At 39.2% G+C, this 26,699-nt stretch overlaps 1 protein-coding gene and 1 non-coding gene across 2 annotated transcripts in view; both read left to right on the forward strand.

Annotated features, from left to right (window-relative positions):
* The first annotated feature begins 4,996 nt into the window (after nt 1–4,996).
* Nucleotides 4,997–26,699, forward strand: part of CCDC81 (coiled-coil domain containing 81) — a 30,933-nt gene continuing 9,230 nt past the window's right edge. Inside the window, exons 1-10 of the mRNA XM_070425815.1 lie at nt 4,997–5,141; nt 9,342–9,403; nt 10,675–10,828; nt 12,881–13,137; nt 15,664–15,743; nt 17,373–17,494; nt 18,949–19,072; nt 22,109–22,202; nt 22,589–22,735; nt 23,585–23,689. Of these exons, the coding sequence (XP_070281916.1) occupies nt 5,063–5,141; nt 9,342–9,403; nt 10,675–10,828; nt 12,881–13,137; nt 15,664–15,743; nt 17,373–17,494; nt 18,949–19,072; nt 22,109–22,202; nt 22,589–22,735; nt 23,585–23,689 (1,224 nt within the window). The 5' untranslated portion in view covers nt 4,997–5,062. The remainder of the gene's footprint in view (nt 5,142–9,341; nt 9,404–10,674; nt 10,829–12,880; nt 13,138–15,663; nt 15,744–17,372; nt 17,495–18,948; nt 19,073–22,108; nt 22,203–22,588; nt 22,736–23,584; nt 23,690–26,699) is intronic.
* On the forward strand, nt 21,018–21,124 carry LOC139019203 (U6 spliceosomal RNA). The gene has a single exon (XR_011473081.1). It is a non-coding gene; the product is annotated as a U6 spliceosomal RNA (small nuclear RNA).

Consider the following 26,699-nt stretch of genomic DNA (forward strand, 5'->3'; position numbering starts at 1 on the left):
TTCTGGAATTTGTCCTGTTTGAATATAAATTACTCTATTTAAAAGCATGAAATCAAAAGGATCATGAAACCTAAGTTTAAAAACTGTTTAGTGACTATGAAGCTTAATTAAAATCTTTATAAAAAGTTAAAAACATTGAAAAATGAAAATATGTTCCTCATTAATCACTTTTCCCCCTTAAGTTTAAAATATTCAGAGACAAAACATTTTGTTTTGGCTGATTCATTTTTTTACTTAAAAATAAAGCATATTCACAACCATAGTGTGCCAGATGTCATTGCATTGATAATCTTTATTTTATTTAAAAACATTTTTTATTGTTGAAAGTATTACATATTCTCCCCTCCTCCCCCCGCATGGACCCCTTCTAGCCTGCCCCCACCCCAGGCCTCACCACCCTATTGTCTGTGTCCATGGGTTATGCATATAGGCATACAAGTTCTTTGGTTGATCACTTCCAACCCACCCAACTTCCCCCACCTTCCCTCAGAGAATCCGCAGTCTGTTCCATGCTTCTGTGTCTCTGGATTTATTTTGTTCATCAGTTTATTTTGTTCATTAGATTCCACATGTGCGTGAAATCATGTGATGCTTGTCTTTCTCTGACTGCCTTATTTTGCTTAGTATAATACTCTCCAGTTCCCTCCATGCTGTCTCAAAGGGTAAGAGAGTCTTTCTTTCTTCCTTCCTTCCTTCCTTCCTTCCTTCCTTCCTTCCTTCCTTCCTTCCTTCCTTCCTCCCCCCCCCCTCCCTCCCCCCCCTCCCTCCCTCCCTCCCTCCCTCCCTCCCCCCCCTCCCTCCCTCCCTCTCTTTCTTTCTTTCTTTCTTAATATATTTTATTGATTTTCACAGAGAGGAAGGGAGAGGGATAGAGAGTTAGAAACATTGATGAGAGAGAAACATCGACCAGCTGCCTCCTGCATACCCCCTACTGGGGATGTGCCCGCAACCAAGGTACATGCCCTTGACCGGAATCGAACCTGGAACCCTTGAATCCGCAGGCTGACGCTCTATCCACTGAGCCAAACCGGTTAGGGCGAGAGTCTTCTTTCTTACTGCTGCATAGTATTCTATGGTACAAATGCACCACAGCTTTTTTATCCACCCGTGAACTGATGGGCACTTGGCCTGTTTCCAGATCTTAGCTATTGTACATTGTGCTGCTAGAACATAGGGGTGCATACATTTTTTTTATTGGTGTTTTGGGTTTCTTAGGATATACTCCTAGAAGTGGGATCACTGGGTCAAATGGCAGTTCCATATATAATTTTTTGAGGAAACTCCATGCAGTTTTCCATAATGGCTGCACCAATCTGCATTCCCACCAGCAGTGTACTAGGGTTTCCTTTTCTCCACATCCTCACCAGCACTTGTCATTTGTTGATTTGTTGATGGTAGCCATTCTGACAGGTGTGAGGTGATACCTCATTGTTGTTTTAATTTGCATCTCTTTGATGATCGATGACTGAGCATTTCTGTATAATGCTCATCTGTATGTCCCCTATGGAGAAGTGTCTATTTAGGTCTTTTGTCCATTTTGTAATTGGATTTTGGTCTTCCTTTTGTTAAGTTGCATGAGTTCCTTATATATGTTGGATATTAACCCTTTATCAGATGTATCATTGCCAAATATGTTCTCCCATACAGTGGGCTCCCTTTTCATTTTATTGATGGTTTCTTTTGCTGTGTAGAAGCTTTTTGTTTTGATGTAGTCCCATTTGTTTATTTTCTCCTTAAAAGAGGAGAAAATGTCTGTTTAGTTTCCTTTGCTCTAGGAGATGTATCTGTAAACATATTGCTACAAGACATGTCTGAGATTTTGCTGTCTATGGTTTCTTTTAGAATTTTTATGGTTTCCCGACTTACATTTAGATCTTTTATCTATTTTGAGTTTATTCTTGTATATGATGTAAGTTGGTGGTCTAGTTTCATTTTTTTTTTTTTTGCAGGTATCTGTTCAATTTTCCCAGCACCATTTATTGAAGAAACTATCTTGATTCCATTGTATGCTTTTGCCTCCTTTGTCAAATATTACTTGAGTGTAATGGCTTGGATCAATTTCTGGGGTCTGTGTTCTGTTCCTTTGATCTTTATGCCTGCTCCTGTCTCAGTGCCAGGCTGTTTTGATTATGGTGGCTTTGTAGTATAACTTGATATCTGGTATCATGATTCCTCTAACTTTGTTCTTTTCTCTCAAGATTGCTGTGGCTTTTGGGGGGTCTTTTTTAAGTCCATATAAAATTTTGGAGTATTTGTTCTAGGTCTGTGAAATATGCTGTTGGTATTTTAATAGGGATTGCATTGAATCTGTAGATTGCCTTGGGCAGTATGGACATTTTAATGATGTTAATTCTATCAATCCAGGAACACAGTATATTCTTCCACTTGTTTATTTCTTCCTCTATCTCTTTTGTCCTGTAGTTTTCTGAGTACAAGTCTTTTACCTCCTTGGTTAAATTTATTCCTAAGTATCTTAATTTTTTTGTTACATTGGTAAGTGGGATTGTTTAGTTTTTCTTTTTGAGAATTAATTATTGGTATATTAAAAAGCCATTGATTTTTGGGGTGTTTATTTTGTATCCTGCTATGTTGCAAAAATCATTTATTAAATGTAGTGGTTTTTTGGTGGAGTCTTTAGAGTTTTCTGTGTACAATATCATGTCATCTGCAAATAATGAGAGTTTTACTTCCTCCTTTCCAATTTGTATGCCTTTTATTTCTTCTTTTTATCTGATTGCTGTGGCTAGGACTTCCAGTACTATGTTGAATAAGAATGGTGACAGTGGGCATCCCTCTCTTGTTCCAGTTCTTAGGGGAAATGGTTTTAGTTTTTGCCCATTGAATATGATGCTCTTTGTAGGTTTGTCATATATGGCCTTTGTTATGTTGAGATACGCTCCTTCTATTCCCACTTTGCTGAGAGTTTTTATCAAAAATGGGTGTTGGATTTTGTTGAATGCTTTTTCTGCATTTATTGATATGGTCATGTGATTTTTGTCTTTTAATTTGTTTATGTGATATATCATGTTTATTGATTTGCAAATATTATACTAGCCTTACATCCCTGGAATAAATCCCATTTGGTCATGGTGTATGATCATTTTCATATATTGCTGGATGCGATTTGCTAATATTTTGCTGAGGATTTTAGCATTTATGTTCATCAGGGATATTGGCCTATTGGAATTCGGATAATGCTGGCCTCATACAAAGAGCTTGGAAGTGTTCCTTCCTCTTGGATTTTTGGGAATAGTTTGAGGAGTACAGGTGTTACTTCTTTGAATGTTTGGTAAAACTTGCCTGTGAAGCCATCCGGACCAGGGCTTTTGTTTGCTGGGAATTTTGTGATTACTGCTTCTATTTCCTCAGTTGTTATTGGCCTATTTAGATTTTCTGATTCTTTCTCATTCAGTTTTGGGAGGTTGTATTTTTTTAGGAATTTTTCCATTTCGTCCACATTGTCCAGCTTGTTGCCATATAGTTGTTCACAGTATTTTCTTACAATCCTTTGTATTTCTGTGGTGTCAGTTATTACTTCACCACTTTTGTTTTTGATTTTATTTATTTGGGTCCTCTTTGTTTCTTGATGAGTTTGGCTAAAAGTTCATCAATCTTGTTTATTTTTTCAAAGAACCATCTCTTGGTTTCATTGATTTTTTTTTTTGGTATTGACTTTTTAGTCTCTGTCATTTATTTCTGCTCTAATCTTTATTTCCTTCCTTCTACTTATTCTGGGCTTTTCTTGATGTTCTTGTTCTATTTTTAAAAAAATATATTTTTATTGATTTCAGAGAGGAAGGGAGAGGGAAAAAGAGAAACATCAGTGATGAGAGAGAATCAATGATTGGCTCCTCCTGCACACCCCCTACAGGGGATTGGGCTGCAACGCAGGCATGTACCCTTGAGTGGAATCGAACCCAGGACCCTTCAGTCCTCAGGCCAACGCTCTATCCACTGAGCCAAGCTAGCTAGGGCTCGTTCTAATTCTTTAGGTTGGTGACTACACAGCTAGGAATCCATGGAGGCGGGACGGTCTGCAGACATGCAGCCCACTGACCTTTCCACTGCATTAGGCTTTGGGAACATGGTTTTTGTTCATATTGCTTAATAATAATTTATTCTGTTTGTATGCCAGTATTTTGATTGAAGATGATCTTTTATAAAGTCAGGGAACTTATGTTTAATTGTTGATATTAATATCCATTTAAAGCATATATGTTATTCTATAATTTACACAGTGGGCACTTATCCCCTTTTATTATGACTATATATGAGCTACAGTATTCCTGCTACTTGGTATTGTATTTAAAATACGGTTTTGAGTGCACAGACTGTTTTGAATTTGAAGTCAAATAACTAAAAAAAAGTCAACTCCCTCCTCAATCCTCCAGCACTCCTTTTCCTCGGAGGAGGAGCCCAGGAAAAACCCAAACTGGGAAACAAATTCCAGCTCAAATTTAAACCCTCAAACAGATCCGGAGATTCAAATGTCCATCACTAGGGCAAAAGGTAGTCCCTGAGTTGTATAAGGTGATTACAAAAAGAACCAAGTTTCTTTGCTGCCCAGGGTAAGAGGGGAAGGAAACAACGTTAAAAATACATTCCCAACCTCGCTATCTGGAGCTCCTGAAATCACTGGGACAACCTGGGGGCTCATTTTAGGGGGCGGGGCCAAGACCCTAGCAATGGAGCGACCCTTTGTTGCATCCTAGCAACGCGCCCCTCCCTCCCCTAGGTTGCCCTGTCCCTCCGCGGCTGAGGCTCTCGCCTCTCTGTGGTGCAGAGTGCTAGCAAGGCTTTGCACGCGCTCATTCTGGTGCTTTTTAGCTCTGGTTTTCCTGCGGTGGAAGCCGCTCAAGGGAGAGCCAGGGCAGGGGGAGGGACAGCGAGGAAAGACATTTAAGAGAGAAAATTTTCAATATTTGGTAATTTGTATATTTAAGGATTATCCAAGGGTCTGGGAAGAGAGGACTGGCGGGTGGGAAAATCACTTTTGTATAAGTTCCAGAAGGAAGACAAAAGACCGGTTGAGGACCCAGCAAGAGCCGACTGAGGAGTGGAGATGCTGGACACCATCTTCCCTTGCCTGCAGGGCGTGGGCAAGAATGTGTTGCCCACACTGCCCTTGCTGAGCCAGGAGGGTAAGCGACTTGAGGTGGGGGCCCTGGGGCTAAACCTTTATCTGCTTGTTGGGGACCAAGTGAAATACCTCCTTCTCTATCCCCTAAAGTGGCCATGTCATCTTGGCAACCACCTTGGCATATCAGGCTCAGGCTGGATGCCCAAAACAATTGTATTGACTGCCTTAGTAAGGGACAGGGGTCAGTTAAGGCTTTTGATTGAATAAGACAATGTCTATACAGCACTTAGCTCCAGGACTAGGGCAAAGTAAATGCTCAATAAATGTTAGCTTATAACAACCACCCCACACCCACTCCTCAAAGTTCATGCAAAAATACAGCTACTTTTTTTGTTGCCCTTGATATCTTGGGGTTGTATTAAGGAAGTGAGATGATCGTAAGAAGAGCTGGGTGTTAGCAAGAGGACCCAGCAGCTTTCCATAGAAAACGTACTAGGCTTGGTTGAAAGCATAGTTTCTCAGAAGAGTCACCCTAAAGCGACACTGAGATCATTCTGTAAGAAATAGGAGCCCTTGGGAAGAAAGGTGCTCCAGCAATGGAATTTGGGGTTACTATCAGTTCATTGTAACTTAGTGATGTTGGCTAGGCTTGAACCAAATCATTTGAGGAGACAAATAGATGAGTAGATGCGTCTTCTTACTCTTTCCTCTGCTTCACTCCTATTTTTCCCTGTTAAAATAATTCTAAAAGAAGCATTAAATACTATGGTTTCAAAAATATTTGCCATATTTATAAGTTTATAGATAATTTATTCACCCAACTAATTGTTTATTTTTAAAAATACATATATTTGTATTGATTTCAGAGAGGAAGGGAAAGGGAGAGATAGAAACATCAATGATGAGAACCATTGATGGGCTGCCTCCTACATGCCCCCTACTGGGGATTGAGCCCTTCAGTTCACAGACGATGTTCTATCCACTGAGCCAAACCAGCTAGGGCAGCGGTTTTCAACCTGTGGATTGCGACCCCTTTGGGGGTCAAACGACCCTTTCACAGGGGCCACATAAGACCATCGGAAAACACATATATAATTACATACTGTTTTTGTGATTAATCACTATGCTTTAATTATGTTCAATTTGTAACAATGAAAATACATCCTGCATATCAGATATTTACATCACGATTAATAACAGTAGCAAAATTACATTTATGAAGTAGCAACGTAAATAATTTTATGGTTGGGGTCACCACAACATGAGGAACTGTATTAAAGGGCCGCGGCATTAGGAAGGTTGAGAACCACTGAGCTAGGGCCATTCAAGTAATTTTTAGAACATACTATGTGCTGGGTACTAGAGAACTGCTGGTGAACAGAAACCTTGGAATTCATAATCTACTGGAGAAAGATGCCTGTTAATCAAATATTCACAGAAAAATATAAATTTATACTTAGCAAGTGGTAACCAGTGTCAGAGATGACAGGAGTCAGAGAGGTGAAAATTAAACACGCCCATTGAGTTTGTTGACAAGGAGGCCATTTGTGACTTCAGCAAGAGCTTTATTGGTTGAATGACAGAAGCAAAAGTCAAATGACTACTTATTAACTTTCACAAATGCCCCGCCCTAATTTCAGCAAAACACATAAATTAACGTGTATGTATGAAGTCCTGCTGCTTCTGTATGTTTCACCGGTTTAATGTTATGCAATTATAGTACTTAGAAGGACAGAGGTGAGCTGGTGAAACTATTGGTGACTACACAGCTAGGAATCCATGCAGCCCACTCAGCTTTCCACTGCATTAGGCTCTGGGAACATGGTTTTTATTCAAATTGCTCAGTAATAATTTATTCTGTTCGTATGCCAGTATTTTAATTGAAGACGATCTTTTATAAAGTCAAGGAACTTATTTTTAATTGTTGATATTAATATCCATTTAAAGCATACTAGTATATGTTATTCTGTAATTTACACAGTGGGCACTTATTCTTTTTTATTATGACCATACTAGAGGCCCGGTGCATGGATTCACACACATTGAAAGGAAATTAATTAGAAGGTGGCCAGTGGGGCGGGATTGGGCAAGATAGGACGGACACACCCTGGAGCCAACCTCCCCCAGACCCCAACCTGGCTAGCCACACCTGGAGCAGCACTGGGATTTGAGACGCATCTGTGGAGTGAGCAGGGGTCCCTCTGGCAGGTGGGATCCCTTGGCCTGGTCTGCTGGGATCGGGCTGAAACCGGCAGTCCGACATTCCCCAAGGGGTCCTGGAGTGTGAGAGGGCACTCTGCAAAGTTGCTATCACTCGGCAGCTCCTGCATTGAGTGTCTGCCCCTTGGTGGTCAGTGCACATCATACCTACCGGTCAGTCAGCCGGTCGCTTAGCCTTTTATATATACAGATATGAGATACAGTATTTCTGCTACTTGGTACTGTATTTAAAATATGGTTTTGAGTGCACAAACTGTTTAGAATTTGAAGTCAAATGAAGGTTGAACTGAATATAGGGATTATTTCTTTATAATAGTGATTTTTGGTATTTTGGTGTTAAAATAACAGCTTTCCTTAAAATAACAAAGTAGCATATTATTTAATTTGCTTTTTAGATTGGATTAAAATTATTTTTGTTCTGATATTTGGGATATCAGAGAACTCAGAGTTAGAACTCACAGTCTGTAAAATTTCCAAATCTATTCCAATTGAATTGCAGGGGCCAAGAACTATCTAAAGAGGATGATTTGCATGTTTTCCTTTTTCTTCAATGAGAAATAGTAAATTTCAGTTTAGAATAATAAACTGCTCTTATATAAGCTTACCCATTGGATTTTATAGAGCAGCGGTTCTCAACCTGTGGGTCGAGACCCCTTTGGGGGTCGAACGACCCTTTCATAGGGGTCGCCTAAAGACCATCGGAAAACACATATACAATTACATATTGTTTTTGTGATTAATCACTATGCTTTAAATATGTTCAATTTGTAACAATGAAAATACATCCTGCATATCAGATATTACGATTCATAACAGTAGCAAAATTACAGTTATGAAGTAGCAACGAAAATAATTTTATAGTTGGGGATCACCACAACATGAGGAACTGTATTAAAGGGTCGAGGCATTAGGAAAGTTGAGAACCACTGTTATAGAGTAAAGCAACAAGGGTGGACTGAAATATCAGTCAAGTCTTTTCACTAGGGTTTGGTTGCAGGCGATAGAGTTTCTCCTGAGCCTAATCAAATCATTTCCCTTTGGTGTAGATTGTTTTCCTGAAATTTGAGCTGCATATCAGGAGTCTAGGTGAAAGACTTAACAGTTTTGACCTAATAACATTAAAAAAAACAACATTTTTATTGATTTCAGAGAGGAAGGGAGAGGGAGAGAGAGAGAGATAGAAACATCAATGATGAGAGAGAATCATCTATCAGTTGTCTCTTGCACGCCCCACCCTGGGGATCAAGCTGGCAACTGGGCTTGTGCCCTGACTGGGAATCAAAAGGTGACCTCCTGATTCATAGGTTGATGCCCAACCACTGATTCGTGCTGGCTGGGCTTGACCTAATAACTTTGAAAGGCCTCCATGAGACTGGATACAGAGATTCTGTATTATTAATGAATTGATGTTTTCGGTCACGATATTTTTAATTTAGTGTACAGTTGGGACTGGGTGAAATACCTTACTTCTTAGAAGCTGGCAGTAGACTTCTTTTGTCTATGGGTGTGGGGAGGAATGGGGAAAACAATAGTATGGGAAGAATAAAGGAAATACCTAATTATAGTATACTGTGTATCCATGATACAGATCGAAGGCGGCATCTTGACATATCGGGACGACACCCTTGGCTTTATTCCTGTGTTACAGAATGGTATAAGAATGAATGTTCACATGAATCAGATGGCACAGAGTCGACACTCAATTGTTTGTTGAATGGGTCAATAAGAAAAGGGTAGATTGTACTTGGTTAATTTTATCACATCAATAGAAATATGTGACAGAGTTCCCTTCATTCTGGAAAGATTTTCTTTAAAACTTCATTATACTTATTATATTTCTAATTACATTTTTGGAACTTCAAAGGGTTAGTTACCTGGAAAATTAATTTTGGGAAATAACCTTGTTTTCTGTTAATTTGAAATTAATTGGGAATCATGGTTATTTGATCTGCATTTAATATTTACATTTTTATTTATTAGCACTAAGGTACTACCACATGGGTACTTAAATAAATTATTTTTGGTTTCTTTTGAATTACAGATGTCTCTACTATTTGGGAGCATGTATCGGAATTTGTGGAACGGCAGCTATCCCTACACAAGGTAGGAGTCCAAAGAATCCCTCCACCTTAGTCCCATGTAATTTTGCTGGGAGCAGGATAGCAGACTTTAGAGCCACCCGGTTTAACTTTTGGTCTTGTGATTTTATGATGCTCACACTTGGGACTTGTGAATATTTGAAAGTTCTGCTCTTCTAGGATACACAGTATATCACTAATCAGCCTGTGTGTGTGGAGAGCAACTAAATGAATTCTGCTTATCTGTGATCCGATAGTTCCTGGCTTAGATCTAGAAGGATATAATAATGCTTCGTGTCTTTCCTCCTCGTAGGGATTGGATTTTAATTGCAATATAAGAAGGCAGGGACTGAACTCAACTTGCTAAAAATGAGAAACTTTTCTCAGGGCTGGATTAATTCTTCCTGACAGATACTTGGGGAGTTTGGAGGGAGCTTTGAGGTTGTGGAACTTTTATACCCTATGTGACAGCCCTTGGGCTGAATTCATCCTTCAACCTAATTTTGTTTGGTCTAATAATTTGAATTAGTCATCGCCACTTAAAATTGGGAGAGTGTATATAAAATTTTGGATTTTTTTTTCTCAAAAAATCAGATTTAACAATACCAGTTTTTCATTTGTGTGTGTGACAGTTGGCTGGAGCTGGCTATGGGCTTTCCCCTTTCAATGGGGCATGCTCTGTCTGTCCACCACATTCTCTGACTGCATAACTTCACTCACTCACTTGCATCCTTTCTTGGCCCCTGAGTTTGTAAACCTCGATGTATGATATTTCCAGAGAGACAGAGACCTAGTTTAAGAACCAGAGGTTGCCACACTGCACCATATGCCTTGGGCACTGGGTTGTCTGATTTTAAGGACAGGATATAACATTTCAAAGAAGGAACGGGAAAGCAGAAATTCTCAGGATCCCTTAAATTCTCTCCTTCCAATGACAAATGATTAAAATTTAAAATGTCCCACAGTTTAGGACAAGAATAATCTTAGATATACTAGTAGATTAAGAGCAGTTGTAGCACATGCAAGTTTTCTTAGTCCTCACAGCCTCTGAATGATAAGGAGATGAGGGATCTGATGTCAGAAAGGCATGATGGGTTGATATATTACATTTTATACTAAACTTATTTAAAGACATGGAGTCATAAAATGCTTTAGCTGTAAAGGATTGTAGGATCATTGAATTTTTAAGGGCTAAGGTTAAGTCTATTCATTTTTTAAAATAACAATACTATAGATTATATTTCTTCACTCCTTCAGTAAATTGTTGCTATGTTTTTTTCCTTTTTTTCCTTTCAGGGGGTTCAGATTCCAGGACTTGGAACTTTCACTTTCATGAGACAAAAATTTGATGTGGGAAACAAGTTTATTCTGTTTGAGAGGCCCGTATTTATCATGGCGAAGAAGTTAGTACAGCTCCATGGACTAAAACAAAACAAAGTATATACTCCTGGTAAATATATTTAATATTTAAGATTTTTCCAGAGGGTGACTAACCTGGGGATGAAAATGAAAGGGCAAAAATGTGGTCAGTTGGGGTTCACTTTTCACATGGTCCTTTTGGCAGAGGGGAGGGGCTAAAGTAGAAACATAATTTCCAGTCTTCCTGCAGGCCATTAACTGCCATAGGGAGTGAAGGAGAAAAGGCAGATCGTGGTGGCAAGTATAATACTGAGTTTGCTTTTGGACATGTTGAAATTGAGATTTTTGTAGGGATATTTAGGTAGAAATGATTCCAGAGTTCAGGAGCGGGGTGGAGACTAGAGATCAACATTTGGATAAGTTTACCCAGGAGAGAATATAAAGAAGAGGAGATAGCACAGGACAAAATCCTGTAAAGTAGACAAACCCCCATCTTATAAGAAATAGAAGAGGAAAAAAGCCAGCAAAGGAGACCCAGAAAGAGGAAACTGGAGAATCAAGAATGGCACCATGGATACTAGAAAAGAGAGGGCTTGGTTAACATGTTAAAGAGAGGTCATGACAATAAGATCTGCAGTGTATCCATTGGCTTGTTCATCATGAGGTGATAGGGCCCTTACTGAGACAAGTCCACCAGAGGACTGATTGCAGAGAGGCACTGGGTAAATGGGAGGGGGGAATCTAGAGGCAGGCAATATAGCTTCCTCTTTTAAGATACTTATTTTTAAAAATGAAATGGCGGGAGATGGTATAGAATTACCATTACATTGTGCAGGAGACAGTGGGCTAATATAGGGAAACTTTTAAAAACTAATATATTTTTATTGATTTCAGAGAGGAAGGGAAAGGGAGAGAAAGATAGAAACATCAATGATGAGCGTGAAACATCAATGGGCTGCCTCCTGCATGCTCCCTACTGGGAATTGAGCCCACAACCTGGGCATGTGCCCTGACTGGGAATCGAATCATGACCTCCTGGTTCATAGGTTGACGCTCAACCACTGAGCCACGCTGGCTGGGCTAGGGAAGCTTGTTAATCATTATCTAGCAGTATGGAGATAATGCTTGCTGAATGATTGTTTAGAATGTCGTCATCTTTTAAAAATGTTTTTCTAATTGATTTTAGAGAGAGGGGAAGGGAGAGGAGAGAGAGAAACATGGATGTGAGAGAGAAACATTGATCGGCTGCCTCCTATGTATGTACTCCAACCAAGTATTGAGTCCAAAACCTGGACATGTGCCCTGACCAAGAATTGAACTGGTCAGTGACCTTTCGGTACACAGGACAACACTCAACCAACTGAGCCACACTGGCCAGAGCTAATGTCATCTCTTTATCCCGTTCCTTTATCAGTGGACCTTTTTTGTTTATCATGTTGATCATTGCTATTTACCTCTTCTCTGACTTGTGGACCTTGCATAACTCTATATCTGTTCTAGTTGAAAGGACCCTGCTCTTCCTTCCAGCTAGGTATAGTCATATTCCTTTGCAATGTCATTTGTGGGACTCATTAGAGAGGAAAAGCTTTCTTCAAGTTATCCTCTGATAAGACCCAATATCATTTGAAAGGTAACTTCTAGTGAAGATGACTATCTTTCAAAATGCTTCATGTTTGTAGATATTTACAATCATTAAAAAATTATATCATAACTGAAGGAGAGAGAAATATTGCTGCAGCATGTTCTAAAAGATAAGGGAGCTGAAAAATTCAGAAACTGTCTGATGAAGAGAAACATTTATTACTATGTCTCTAAGAGGAAATCTAAATTGTGTCTAGAGTATTATTTAGAAAGCTAATTGTTTTTATTTTGAGCAAAAAAAAAAATTAAAAAAAACAAACCACACACACACTACATTTTTAGGGAAATTGTACTGATTTGTACTGATTAATATCTATTAATAACCAGTTGTTAGTTGTAGGAATAATGTTACATTGGGTACAACTAAAGGCTTCATAGTGACAATTTTATTTTCAAGTATTGAGAATCAGATGATTATATGTAAGTGTATATGATATGTCTTTGTTGTAATTTCCACTTCCTTCCCCCCCCCGCCACCCCCAACTGTCTTTTTCTCTTCTAGGTGACATCCCAGTTATTCCACTAAATTTTGTCATGATATCCCTGGAGGGTTCATTTAACAGGGATACAGTGGAAGGATGTGTGAAGGAGACGTTGCTTTTTTTATCACGATCCATTTCAATCAAACAAAATGTGGAGTTTACATTCAAAGGAATCGGAGTCCTCATGATCAAAGACGGCAGAGTGAAGATGAGGTTTTTGAAGGACTTCCTTTGTAAAATGGATGGGAGCGGGACTTTGGCAAAAGCCCTAGCAAATGTAAATTAACGTTTTCCTTCTCCTAATCCCCGTCCCCCCCCCCCCCCCAGCTCTGAATCATCTGTGTGTCATTATTAAGGAAAATTCAGGCTGACTGTACTTTAAAAAGCAGTTACCTCAAGTGCAAAACAGTGCTTATTTATAGATGATAACGTTGACAAAAAGGTTAGAAGGGTAAAAGAACTTTAAACCAAGTTTTGAGTCCATACCATTGGAAAAATATAGGTAGTAATAGAAACTCTTATAATTCTGAACGCTTTATAGTACCTTATAGCTTATAAAGTTCTTTCCCATGTATTATTTCATTTGCATCTCGAAATGTTATAAAACCAGCATTATCATCATCTGATTTTACAAATGAGAAAAATGGGAGCTCAAAGAGGTTGCTTGGGAAGCCTGAAGGCGGGGTGCTGGTAAGTGGTAGAACTGAAATTCAAGTCCAGACTTTCTAATCACTCTTTTTTTTTTTTTTTTTTTCCCCTTTCTGGTTATACTATTCTACAACAAAAACATCTACATAAAATCTATAACAAAATCATGGAGGTGGATCTTTAGTTTTTAATTTTCTGTGTTGTAGAAGAAATTTTTTAGTTGATCACTGTTCACGATGGTGACCGTTGTTCACCATGAGGTAGCTGGTGTGGCCTTCATGGAAAGTTGTACATAGAGTTTAAGGAGGCAATGAAAGGGTCATTCTGCAGGACTCCCTGAATACTTAGTGTGCTTTAGGGGCACCTCTGTGAACTAACATAGTTGGTGTGAATGAATTGGATGATCACAAATGTTATAAAATCCTGTGTCCCTTTAGAGAGCAAAAGCCTGACTTTTAAATGAAAAATCTATAAAATGAAAGGCTATCAATATGGTCTAAATTTGCCCTCTACGTTCTCCTCTCCTGGAGCTCTGGGGTGTGGATTTAGGTGATGGCATTGTGCATTATGTGTCTTTAGTGTCTTTCCCACAATCTGGCTTCCATACAGGATTGTTAAGAGGGATGCTGGGCCTGTGGGTGGAAAGTGGAAACATATACAGCTGTAACCCTCTCTTTTCCACAAAAATGTGAGGCAAGGTCTGCAAAATCAGAAGCAAGGCCAAAGCACTGGCCCATCTTGAACCTTCAGGGATTCTGCAGAACTTTGTGGTTTCGATAGATGTTTTCAAAGGGGGGATAATGTTGTAATTGGCCTGCTGCACGCTAAGACACGATTTTTAAGGGACATTTTCTAAAAGAACTAGTCCTGAGAGATGTCAGAGAAAAGGGTTTGGAGGCCATCGCAGATGGGGAACTGCTGCCTGTATCATCCTCAAGGACAGAGCATGGTGAAGGAGCTGAGAAGTCTGGACAGAAAGAAGCCGCTTTACCTGTCTGAACATATTTAATCATGGAACTTTAGGTTAATCCAATACTTGTTAACATCTCTAAAACACACTTTGGGAAATTGCTGTAAAGTGGCAAGATCCCCTCTCCCCCACCCGAAAATGTTCCTTGCTTAACCTGAGTGTTTTCCTGCCCATAATTCCCCTGGGAAGCAGCTGTCTGCTTGCTTCAGGTCAGGGATGCTGCTTTTGCTCAAAACATTTTTAAAACCTTTTCCTGGGAATTCCCTTTGGAGCCTTTTGTGAGCTATATCATTAATCCAAAGAAAATAATTGCATATATTATTCTATATTAGTATATGTGATAATGTGATGCTTTTATAATGTACTGATAATTATAATAGCTGCTGTTTCTTGTGTGCTTACTATGTGCTGGCCACTTTCATAAAGTGCCCATAAAAATCCTATAAATTAGACCCTATTATTATCCACAGATACCTGTGGTCTAAAGGCTACATAGTGGTTAGCAGTGTAGGGATTTGAATATGAGTCCACCTGAATCCAAACCCTTCATTTAAAATCCAGAGCTCACCCTGACTGGTTTGGCTCAATGGATAGAGCGTTGGCCTGGGGACTAAAGGGTCCCAGGTTCGATTCCGGTCAAGGGCATGTACCTTGGTTGCGGGCATATCCCCAGTGGGGGGTGTGCAGGAGGCAGCTGATCAATGTTTCTCTCTCATTGATGTTTCTGACTCTCTGTCCCTCTCCCTTTCTCTCTGTAAAAAAATCAATAAAATATATTTTTAAAAAAATAAATAAAATCCAGAGCTCGATTTTAGAATGACCTGGCTCAAGAGTGAATTCATCAGTTTGCTCATTTTCCTGACAGTTTCAATAAGTCGGCTATGCTCTTAAAGATGGGTCAAAGAAGCTGTCAATTCCAAAGGCCATTTCCAAAGAGGAAGTGGTTTGAGAAAAGGCAGCATCATTGGGACTGTTGTGTGACATTGTTTTGTGATTACCCAGGAAGACAATTTTGATAACTGAGATCCTTCCTCATTGGATTTTAAGCTCTAGACTTCGAGTACTAAATAAAAACAATAATAAAGATGATCATAGTAGCCTTGCCTCTGAGATGCCCTGTAGCTTTGCTTTGTCTGTGTCCTGGACCATAACTCAGGTGTAAGCCCTCTCTGCCCTGTCTTGCAGAGGCCTGGCACTGTGGACTCAGTGTTGTCTAGCAGAGAGTCCTTCAGGAAGCTGCCTAACAATGTGCTTGCATTTCCAAGGTGAGTGTTTTGGTCCACAAGCTCCTCCGGGCACCAGCAATCCTTGCTGCTCTGTTGACCTAACTGGGCAGTGTTTCTCAACCTTTTGTAGCTCATGCTCCTTTTAGTAATAGCCTTACCCCAGTGTTACTGGTGGCTGCTGCTGACAATGATTAAAATCATGATGATGACAATGAGTAAGACATCATCTATGAAGCCCTTACTGGATTCCAGGTACTATTAAGCACTTTCTAAATATTAATGTACTTAATCTTCACTACAACCCTTTCATATATGTATTATAATTTTATCTATTTTATAAGGGTGCAAAATTTTAATTTTAAATTAATCTTTATTATTGAAAGTATTACAGATGTCCCCCCTTTTTTCCATTGTCCCCCTCTATCCTAGTTTTAATTTTTTTAAACAAGTATAGCAACATGGTTCAATGCTGAGAACACTGAAGTAAGTAAGAGACTTGGGTTTTATTTCCATTTTGGTTACCACTCACTCGTGTGCTCTTAATCATGTTCTTAATTTCTGTGCCATAAACTACTATGCATTTCAGGTGGAGGAAGTTTGGGGAATAACAGCCAGCTCCCAAGAATATTATTTTCTTATGACTTGTTGAATCTGGGGCATCTTCTGTGTGTTGGTTTGGAACAGCTTCCTCTTGGAAGGACTGTATGACACACATCTCAGCAAAATCGGTGTGAAGGTCAGAACAGGCCCTAGAGAATAGTTGGTCCAACCCCATCATCTTCCAGATAAGATGGCCACACAACTAATTAGGGGCCACGCCAGGAATAAAACTATGACTCCTGACTGTTCCAGTGGTCTTCCCATTGCACCATGTTGCCTTACTCATTAAAAATCAATCAATGGGTTCAAAATAATTTTATGATTATATTTTGGAAGGCAAATTTGGGTGTCCCCTTGGACATATTTTCCAGGAGGGAAATAATTGCAGCGAGGCAAGGAAAATTAGAAATTCTAGAAATGGACACAAGGACTCAAATACTCAAAACAATTGCAGGTGTTTTACTGACTTGATGTTCGGCCCCTGATTTTACTGGAAGTTCCTTACCCCCGACACCCAAATTTTAATCCAACACTCTGTACCTGAGACCAAAGAAAATCTGCAATTACACACAGGAACTGAACAGACCCCTTCTCCCATTGTGCCATTGCAAGTCCCTCTGTTTTGCCTGAGGAAAGGATGGAGAAGTGGGGAGGAGAAAGAATAAGGGATATGATGGTTATTTCTGGGCATACTCTGCCTACCAGGCCCTGAACCCTTGCCTTCAAGCTTTTATTGGAGCATCCCTATGGCATCTGGTTACAGAACTAGAAAAGACAGACAAATTCAAACTAAAACCAAAATAAAAACTTAAATTCAGGCCTTCAAAGCATTTTCTATAAGACCAGCTTTTGAGTCCTCAGTATAGAATTGGAAGGTTTTGGTCAGCTCCCAGACTTAGCCTCAAAGAGTGTGAGTCAGTTTGTACTCAGCAAAGCAAATCACTCACCCCCTTGAGAGTCATGGGCTTATGACAGAATCAGCAAGCTAGCTGGGTTGCTTCTCAGATTGAGAGTTCACACAGTCACCTATTCAGGTCCAGAAGGACAAACATCTTGGCTCGTTCCTAGGATTGAGCTCAAGGAGATGGAGAACAAACCACCTATGGAGACCATTGTGGAAGAAGGTGAGAAGTATAAACCAAGGAAGTACAAGTTAAACAACTGGACAGACAAAGTAGAAGATGTCAGAGGTACGCCAATGGTATAATCTGTCACTCTTTACTGCTTAATGAGATCACCCATATTGCTTAGAACTCCTTTACCCAAAGCAAATAAAGTTAGATTCACGAATAATCACTGTATTCTTCTCTCAAACACCAATTCCTAGAATCTATATCTTAGTTTACTACTTTTATAACTCTTAGGTACTTAGACTGTGATCTCTTTGCTGGCTCCCCATTGCTTAAAGAGGTCAAAACTCAGATGACTTGTATGAATGCTTATAAGCCTAACCAATGGACACAGACACCAGGGGGGATGAGGGCATGAGTGGGGCGGGTGGGGGGGGGGGGGAGGCAATGGGGAGATAAGGATCCATATGTAATACCTTAATCAATACAGAAAAAAATGTGAAAAAAATAACTCAGATGCCTACAGGGTCTGGGCAGGTAACACACATGTATAAAGTGGGATGGTTATAATATGATAAGGAGACATGTTAGCATAAATAATAATTTTTATGAAAAATGGTACGTGTATATCTTTGATACCTGGCTTATAGAAGATAGTGGATTCTCATATCTGGGTCTTCATTTAATCTGTTGTGATAACATTGTTTTGGTTGAAGCATATGAAAGAAAACTAGAAAACTTCAAAGACTTTTCTAAAGGGGCTTAGGGATCCCCAGGGGTTGCCAGACTATAGAGGACTGTTCCTCTATCAGATTGTTGATTTGTGTAAATGTGAGCCAAGTGGTATCAAATTTTCTGATATTTTAAGAGAAGGAGAGATCCTGAAATCGATTGACTTTAAATATTGACAGCTACTTGACATTGATACAAAAAAGGATGATTGGACCAAACAAAACATATCAATGAGTAAACATTGGCTTGGACATGTTGGTTTTGTAATGTGGCCTATGGGATTACATATAGACTTTTAGTCTAAAATTCACATGTTTCATATTCTTAGCCTCATATGTCACTGCTCCCTACAGATTCCTTCTTTGAGCAAAATTGTCTATTCATGTTCTTCTAACATGTCTTACCCTCCCTTCCCTGACTTCATGCATTTGTTCACTTTTTTTCCTCCTGCCTTGAATGTCCTTCCTTTTCTTTCTTAAAGAAAATATTCTTATTGATTTCAGAGAGGAAAGGAGAGTGAGAGTGAGATAGTAACATCAATGATGATGAAAGCAAAAATATATACAAGGTGGGAAAAAAGTAGGTTTATAGTTGTTCATATGGAAAATAAGACAATAGTTAATAATACAAAAATAAACTCTGTTTCACTTACAACTATAAACCTACTTTTGCCTTAGCCTGTATTTTTAAACCACACTAGGGCAAGGGACAATAATTTAAAGGTAAGAAAATATATCTCATGTGAAAATTTTCCCTGGTAAAATTATGAGTTTAAAAATTTGTGTTAAGTACAAACCACCTATTTAAAGTTGAAAGGACACTTACTTTCATTTATTCTACAGATATCTTATCACCCAAGAAATGTCCAGACAGAAAAGCTTTCTACTCTGGCAAAGCGAAAGGCTTCAACTTGCCAAACAAGTTTGAGCAGAGTGGGGATAGGGAGAAGAATATGAGCTCTGAAAGGTAATGCATTGGTATTTTTTCTGTTACACTTTACTAAACATAGTTGTGTGTTTTTTATGGTTTTTGTTTTGTTTATTGATTTCAGAGAGGAAGGGAGAGGGAGAGAGAGAACTATAGATGAGAGAGAATCATTGATTAGCTGCCTCCTGCACTCCCCCTACTGGGGGATCCAGGCCACAACCCAGGCATGGGCCCTGACCAGGAATCGAACTGTGACCTCCTGGTTCATGGGTCTATGCTCAATCACTGAGCCACACTGACCAGGCTAAATATAGTTTTGAGTAATTTCTTGATGTAGGGAGTTTAAGTAAGTGTTCATTCATTCCTTCATCCAGTATTCTTGAGTACAGTTTATGTACTAGGTGACAGGGATAGTAGGGACAATCAGAGCTCACGATCTAGTGGGGAAGACAGATATACATAGAACAAAAATTCAGTAGGTAAAATGCTATGACACAGGTGGAAACAAAATAGCACAGAGGGGGAACATCTAACTTTTCTTGTGGATTTGGGAAAACTTCCCTTTTTGTTTTCTGAGTGCTTGGATATTATGACGTGACACAGTTTTATAGTGAGACCAAATTGGAAAGCAGTTTTGCCATACATGCTGACACTCAATAATTATGTTCTTTGAGTGAATGTATTGCAAGTTATGATGGCTGTGTCTTTTTCTTGTTATGTTATGTCAAAAAATTTCTACTTTCTTCTCCCTTTGAGTAGGATACTTTTCAAGACCACAAATCAGTCAACCATGTGCAAGTATTTATTGAGTACTTTTATGTGCCTTGTACTGTGCTGTCAACTTTCAATTTATTACTGTATCAGCTGTTACGAGTGCAATGTATACTTTTTGGGTTACTAAAGTCCTGTTCAAAACTCTAAGCATGCTTGTTTTGGATAACTTCACTGTTATTAAATATAATTGAGAGTTAAATGTCTAGGACTTGATAATTTAGTTCAATCCAACACATTGAGCACCATCCTGTGCTAGGAAGTTTTTAGACACTGAATATACAGAGCTATACGACATATAAAAGACATAAACCTGCTTTAATAAAACATATAGTCTTGTAGGAGGACTGACACTAAAGCAATAATGCATGTGATGAAAGTAACAAAAGAAGGTACAAAGGCTACAAGAGGGGAAAGTAATTGTTAGTGAAGGTTTCCTATAGAAATTGACCAACAAATGTTTTATGTACTGATTACTAAAATAATACATTCTTATCACAAAAATTTTGAAAGAATGAGAAAAGAGATATAAAAATTACCAATAATCCCAGTGTATTCTTCATTTTAACTCATATCTAATATATACATATATTTATATTTGCAACATATACACATATTTTAAATAAAACTGAGATTGTCTGAACCTTTGTTATACTTAACAGTAAGTGGTGAGGATCTCTATGGCTTTAAATATTACAAAACTTGAACAAATGATTGCACATCATCTCATTGATTAAACCTTTTGTTTAACCAATCTCTTATTGGATAATTTAGACAAGTTTCAATTTTTTAAATGATGTTGTGATAAATATAATTACACATAATTCCTTGCACACACCTGAGGATAAAAACTTTAAAGTGAAATTTCAGAGAGAAGGAAAGAGACCATTTTTTTATGCCTTTGTTGCACTTACTAATTATCCTCAAAAAGATTGTACCCAATTGCCTTCCTAGTAGCAATAACATGAGGGACTGCTGTCTTCTCTACAGCCTTGCTAATACTGGACATTGTATCCTTAGTGGCTTCCCATTCTCACCCAGGGCAAAAGCCAAAGGCATTACTATGGCCTGTGAGTCCTGCCTGATCTCTGACCTTCCTATAGCTGCACTGAACACAGGCATGCTCCCACTACAAGGACTTTGCATGCATTTGCTCTGCCTAGAATGCCCTCTTCATGAGATATCTGTATTACTTTTAAAAAATATATTTTTAGTGCTCGCTTCAACAGCACATATACTAAAATTGGAATGATCCAGAGAAGATTAACATGGCCCCTGCACAAGGATGACAAATATATATGTGTGTGTGTGTGTGTGTGTGTGTGTGTGTATGTATACATGCATACACATATATTGATTTCAGAGAGGAAAGGAGAAGGAGAGAGGTAGAAACATCAATGATGAGAGAGAATTGCCAATCGGCTGCCTTCTCTCCCCCCCCCTCACCCGCATGCCCCTATGGGGGGTCGAGCCCACAACCCAAGCATGTACCCCGACTGGTAATCAAACCGTGACTTCCCAGTTCATAGGTTGATGCTCAACCACTGAGACACACATTATTTTTTCCTCATTTCCTTCAGGTATTTACTCAATTGTCTCCTTGGTGAGAACTTTCCAGGCCATTCTAGTTATGGTTTAATACTCCATTCTTCCAGCACAATGTGGCACTTATCACCATAAAAAAACACTATATAGTTGCCCTGGTCAGGTAGTTCAATTGATTTGAGTGTTGTCCCAATATGCCAAGATTTCGGGTGCGATCCTCAGTCTGGGCACATATAAGAATCAACCAATGAATATAAGTGGTACAACAAATCGATGTTTTGCTCTCTCCCTCCCTTCCTCTCTCTCTCTAAATAAACATTAAAATACTATATAGTTCACTTATTTTTCTTGTTTATTTGCTATCTGCCTGTCCCCATCAGAATGTTAATTCCACAGGGATCTTGTGTGTGTGTTTTCTTCACTGCATCTTCCATGCCGAGAACAATGTACACAGTAAGCACTCAATACATTTTTTGTAGAATGAATAACTTTTATCCTCATTTGCAGAATTGGTAACTGAGATTTTATAAGACTACCCAGCTTGGCTAATGCTAGTCAGCTTGTAAGCAAAAAATCTGGTCAAGTCCACATTTATCTGACACAAAGCATAGGCTCTTAACCTCTATAGATACAGATGCTTTAAAGAAAACCACTGAGATATTTACTCTGTCTTTTATATTTACACTTTCCTCTAAAATTATCATTGCTCTCGATGTTGCACTGTGTTAAACATGGATTAATGTTGCGTTGTTTTTATAGCTTATCATCTTCAAGGTGTTGGAAAAGTGACAATGAAATGAAACCTAAAACTCCTCCAGCCAGTGCTTGCCACGATCATAATAAGGCAGGACAGGTACAGAGTTTCAAACAAAACTCAGTCAGAACTTTCTTCTGACTTCTGTTTCTCAGTGAGAGTTCCGGGAATCACTCTTTAACATGTGGATATGGCTCCAGTAGTCAGGACTCCAAATTGGACTGTCATCAATCTATCTACCAGTCAATCAACTAGTTAGAAATAGGGCTGGGAAACCTCTTACTAATTTTCAGTTGCTATTAAATGAGAGTTGAGTAAATCCTCTTGAATATTTGTGGGGCCCACTCTGCAAATCTCATTTTGCTAATTATCATTAACATATCCTTTTATAACGTCTGCTTTTTGATACACCTAACCTTTGGAGAGCTTGTGAAGGCAAAAAAGTAAAAGGTAAACTTAATTTGTCCTAAAACTTGGTATTGCAGGAGTTGTGTTACGTATGTTTGCAACGAGCACAACAAAATTCCCCATTGTACTACGGTGAGGAGAGGAGGAGGAGAGATATAGAAGAGGAGCGACTCATACAGCAGTATCAAATGTTGAAAGATCAAGATACTTTCTTCAAGCACCAGGTAATTCAATGCCTTGACGAAAGAGTGCTTAACATGGGACAGTAGACCATGATTATAAAAAGGCATTTAAAATGTCCTATCACATGCCTGTAATGGAACACATTTAATCACTTACGTACTGCAGGACTGCAACTTAGGTTTGTGTCCAAGTGTTCACTAATAATAAAGAACACTGGGATGAATATTCAAGCAGCTGATTTCTACCCCTTCCCTCATAAGGCCTGAGTTTTAAAGGTGGAATTCCTGGACTTATAATGGCTTTATTGTTCATTTCTGGTAAAACATAATCCTGGTCAATGCTTCCTTCAAATTCATGGCCTATGTCAAGAAGCAAAGACAGAATGGCACCTGTGCAGGTGCACTGTCAATAACTGGTCTGTGGTCACCAATAATTGACCCTTTCCTGCATTTGTGATATAAGGTAAGGAACCTTCCATTCCTTCTTATGTACCCTATAGAGGTGTTGCCTGAAGCCCAAGAACAGGGAATAAAAACTTTCCCCAACCATTGCCTCCAAAAGGCAGGTTCCTACCTTGGTTGGATTATTATTATTATTATTTATATATATATTTTTATTGATTTCAGAGAAGATGGGAGAGGGAGAGAGAGAGAGAAATATCAATGATGAGAAAGAATCATTGATTGCTGCCTCCTGTACACCCCACATTGGGGATCGAACCTGCAACCTGGGCATGTGCCCATGGCTAGGAATCAAATGGTGACCTTCTGGTTCATAGGTTGATGTTTAACCACTGAACCACATGGGCCGGGCTTGGGTGGATTATTTTAATGTAGTTGAATTAATTTTTTAAAGGCTATATTTTAATGTGTTTTTTCCCTCCTCTGAAGATGAGAAGTCTGGCTAATAGAGAACAGAATCAAAAAAATGCTGCCTATAATCTTGGAGTTGCTGAAGCTGTGCGAATCCACAAGAACGAGAAACCTGGATTTTATGTAAGGGTCTTTTTAGAATTTCTATTGTGAATACCTGCCCCCTCTGTGAATTTTGGGTTCTGTTGTCAACAAAGAATGTTCGGCCTATAGAAAAGTTTCATAAGAGTTTATTTGAGTCAAAAATTTGAGGCTATGCCCAGGAGCAAAATCTGAAAGGATTGAGAAAATGCTCCGGAGAATTGCAATTTTGTAGCTTATTTTACACTTTAGAATCAAAGGAGAGAGAACCTAAAGAAAGTTACATGAAATCCATTGGTAGTAAATTAAGGGGACAGGAAAGAAAAGCAAAGTGGGGAAATTTCTGGGATTAGATAAAAAAGCAAAAGAGAAAAACACATACTTCTTAGATTTGTGGGTAAAGGAGAGTTAATAATTAGCACAGCACATAGAGATGGTGTGTGGGGAACACGACAGCAATGTGGGGTTTGATGGTCTTGTGCTGTTGGTTGTGCCTTTGAAGAATAGGAAAAGAAAATTACTCTGACATTTCCTAGATGCATAAGAACAATAGAGTTCACAAGGTAAAGGGTGACCTTTGCTAAGGAAGCTATAGGCCTGGGATATGACCACCTGCTAGATGACCTGCCCAGGTGGAAATTTATAGTCAGAGCATCCTGTGTGGTTACTTTTGGTCACCGAGTCTGTAAGACCTGCCAGGTGGCTCCCCTGAGCATGTCAGGTTTAGTTTATGGCCACTTTTTCTTTCACACCGTATTGCAGGTTGTGCTGGTTTCTAACTGGCAGATGTGAAAAGTGGGCTGTGCCTCCACAGTGTTCACATTCAGCATACAGTCCTTATTTGTCGCTACAGTGCTTATTAATGATAGAAATTGTCAACCAGGAGCTGGGGTGGGTCACAGGGGACAGTTTACTAAAGTCCTGCCCCAGGAATAGCTGATTGAAAAGGAGAACCAGCGTTACCTGAGGGCTTGCTAGAAATGCAGAATCTAGGATCCCACCCTAGGCCTCCAGAATGGGAATCTACATTTGAATAAGATCCTTAGGTGATCTGTGGGTGCATTAAAGTTTGAGAAGCCCTGCTTCAAATGGAGGTGAGCCACCTGCTTTGTCGCTGATTTTAATATTTTCAATCATTATATGTCTACCTCTATTTCTGCCTGAATCTTTCTCCTTTCACTCACTATCTAAGTGGTAGGCTGACCCTCTAGACATCAATCTAATAAAATACATATTTTTTGTCCATTGTCAAACATTTATTAATGCATTTCTATGTGCTTACCACTTTGCTGGTGGCTAAGAATGCAAAGATGAATAAGACAAGGTTCCCTTTGAAAGAGGTCTGAAGAAGATAGTGGGAGAGACAGATTTAAAGAGTCAAGAGTGTGGTATGCCAAATGCTATGATAATCTTAGAATATGACACTATGTGGGCAAAGAGGAGAGTCACTTAACCCAGACCAGAGATCTGGGAAGACCTCCTGGCCTATAAGAGTTAGGAAAAGACCTGAATGGAAGAAGAACCTTCCAGGCAGGGATGGCGGGGAGGGAAGGAGGTAGAGCACAGTGCTTTTGAGACTTAGGCATGTTCTTTCTGTCCCCTTAGATATAAGTTGCGCATTATATGTATTACTGCCCACTTAGTATCTCCTATTTGATATGTCTGTAGACATCTTATACTTAGAAAGACCAAAACAAAATTTTTGATTCCCTTTCTCATCCTGTTCTCTCAGCTTTCCCATTTTAGTAAGTGGCATCACCAGGCAGACAGTTGCACACCCAGATTCCAGATTCCTCCTTCTCTGTCTCCCACACCCAACCATCTGCAAGTCCAGTTGCCTTTACTTCCAACATGGATCTAGCACAGTGATGGCGAACCTATGATACGCGTGTCAGAGGTGACACGCGAACTCATTTTTTTGGTTGATTTTTCTTTGTTAAATGGCATTTAAATGTATAAAATAAATATCAAAAATATAAGTCTTTGTTTTACTATGGTTGCAAATATCAAAAAATTTCTGTATATGACACGGCACCAGAGTTAAGTTAGGGTTTTTCAAAATGCTGACACGCTGAGCTCAAAAGGTTCGCCATCACTGATCTAGCATCTCTCCATCTTCAATGTTACCACCCTAGTCCAAGCCACATTATAAGGCCGAACTTCTGCAACACCCTCCCTAACTAGGCTTGCCTTTCTACAATCTATTGTCCACACAGCAGCCTCTCAGAATGATTAATCAAAACATATCTAATGGCTTCCCATTAAATTAAAATAAAATTTAAACTTACCTTGACCTGTCAGGTCCTACCCTGTTCTTTGAGCTCATCTACTTCTATTTTCCCTTGCTCACTATGCCTCTGCCACATGGACTTTTTTTTTGCTTATTAAACATGCCTAGCTCGTCTTCATAGTGTCTTTGCATTCGCTGTTCCTACTGTATGGGACACGGGTCTCCTCATCTCCACCGAAAAGCGTTCCCTAATAACCAACCAATTTAATCCTATTCCCATTCAGCCACTTGCCATGATAAGGGCTTCATAGCACTTACCACAACTGTAAATGATCTTTGTATTGTCTACTGATTCACTGTCTGTCTCCTGCTCCAGGGTGCCGGCTCAATGAGAGCAGGGTGGTTTGTGGGTCTCAGTTCTTGGTCACTGTTGAATCATTAGTGTTTAGAACAGCCAGGCCCAGAGCAAGGGTGCAGTTCTCCTGATTCCTGCAGTTCACCTCTTCACTGTCCTTGCTCATGCTTCTGCATTCTCAGAATTCCTTCTTATTTCCTTCTCTGTGTTGTATGCACCAGCTCTGGACCTACTCCATGAAGTCCTGTTTTATCTCAGACACTGGGCTTTGGTCTGTGCTGCTAGATTTATCCTTGAGTATATTCGTATTATTCTGTGCGTTACCTCAACACTAGCTGGCCAATGTGTTGAGGATTTATAAACATTATAAATTAATAACTACTTCCTGATTTATTTTAGCTTTCTGAATTATTACCTTTATTCTTTGTTGCTCTTTGGTATTCTAGAATAAATAAACTGCTTCTCTT

This window comes from Myotis yumanensis, unplaced genomic scaffold (assembly GCF_028538775.1).
Source record: "Myotis yumanensis isolate MYYU_CA2020_CCGP unplaced genomic scaffold, mMyoYum1.0.hap1 SCAF_10, whole genome shotgun sequence".
NCBI lineage: Eukaryota > Metazoa > Chordata > Mammalia > Chiroptera > Vespertilionidae > Myotis > Myotis yumanensis.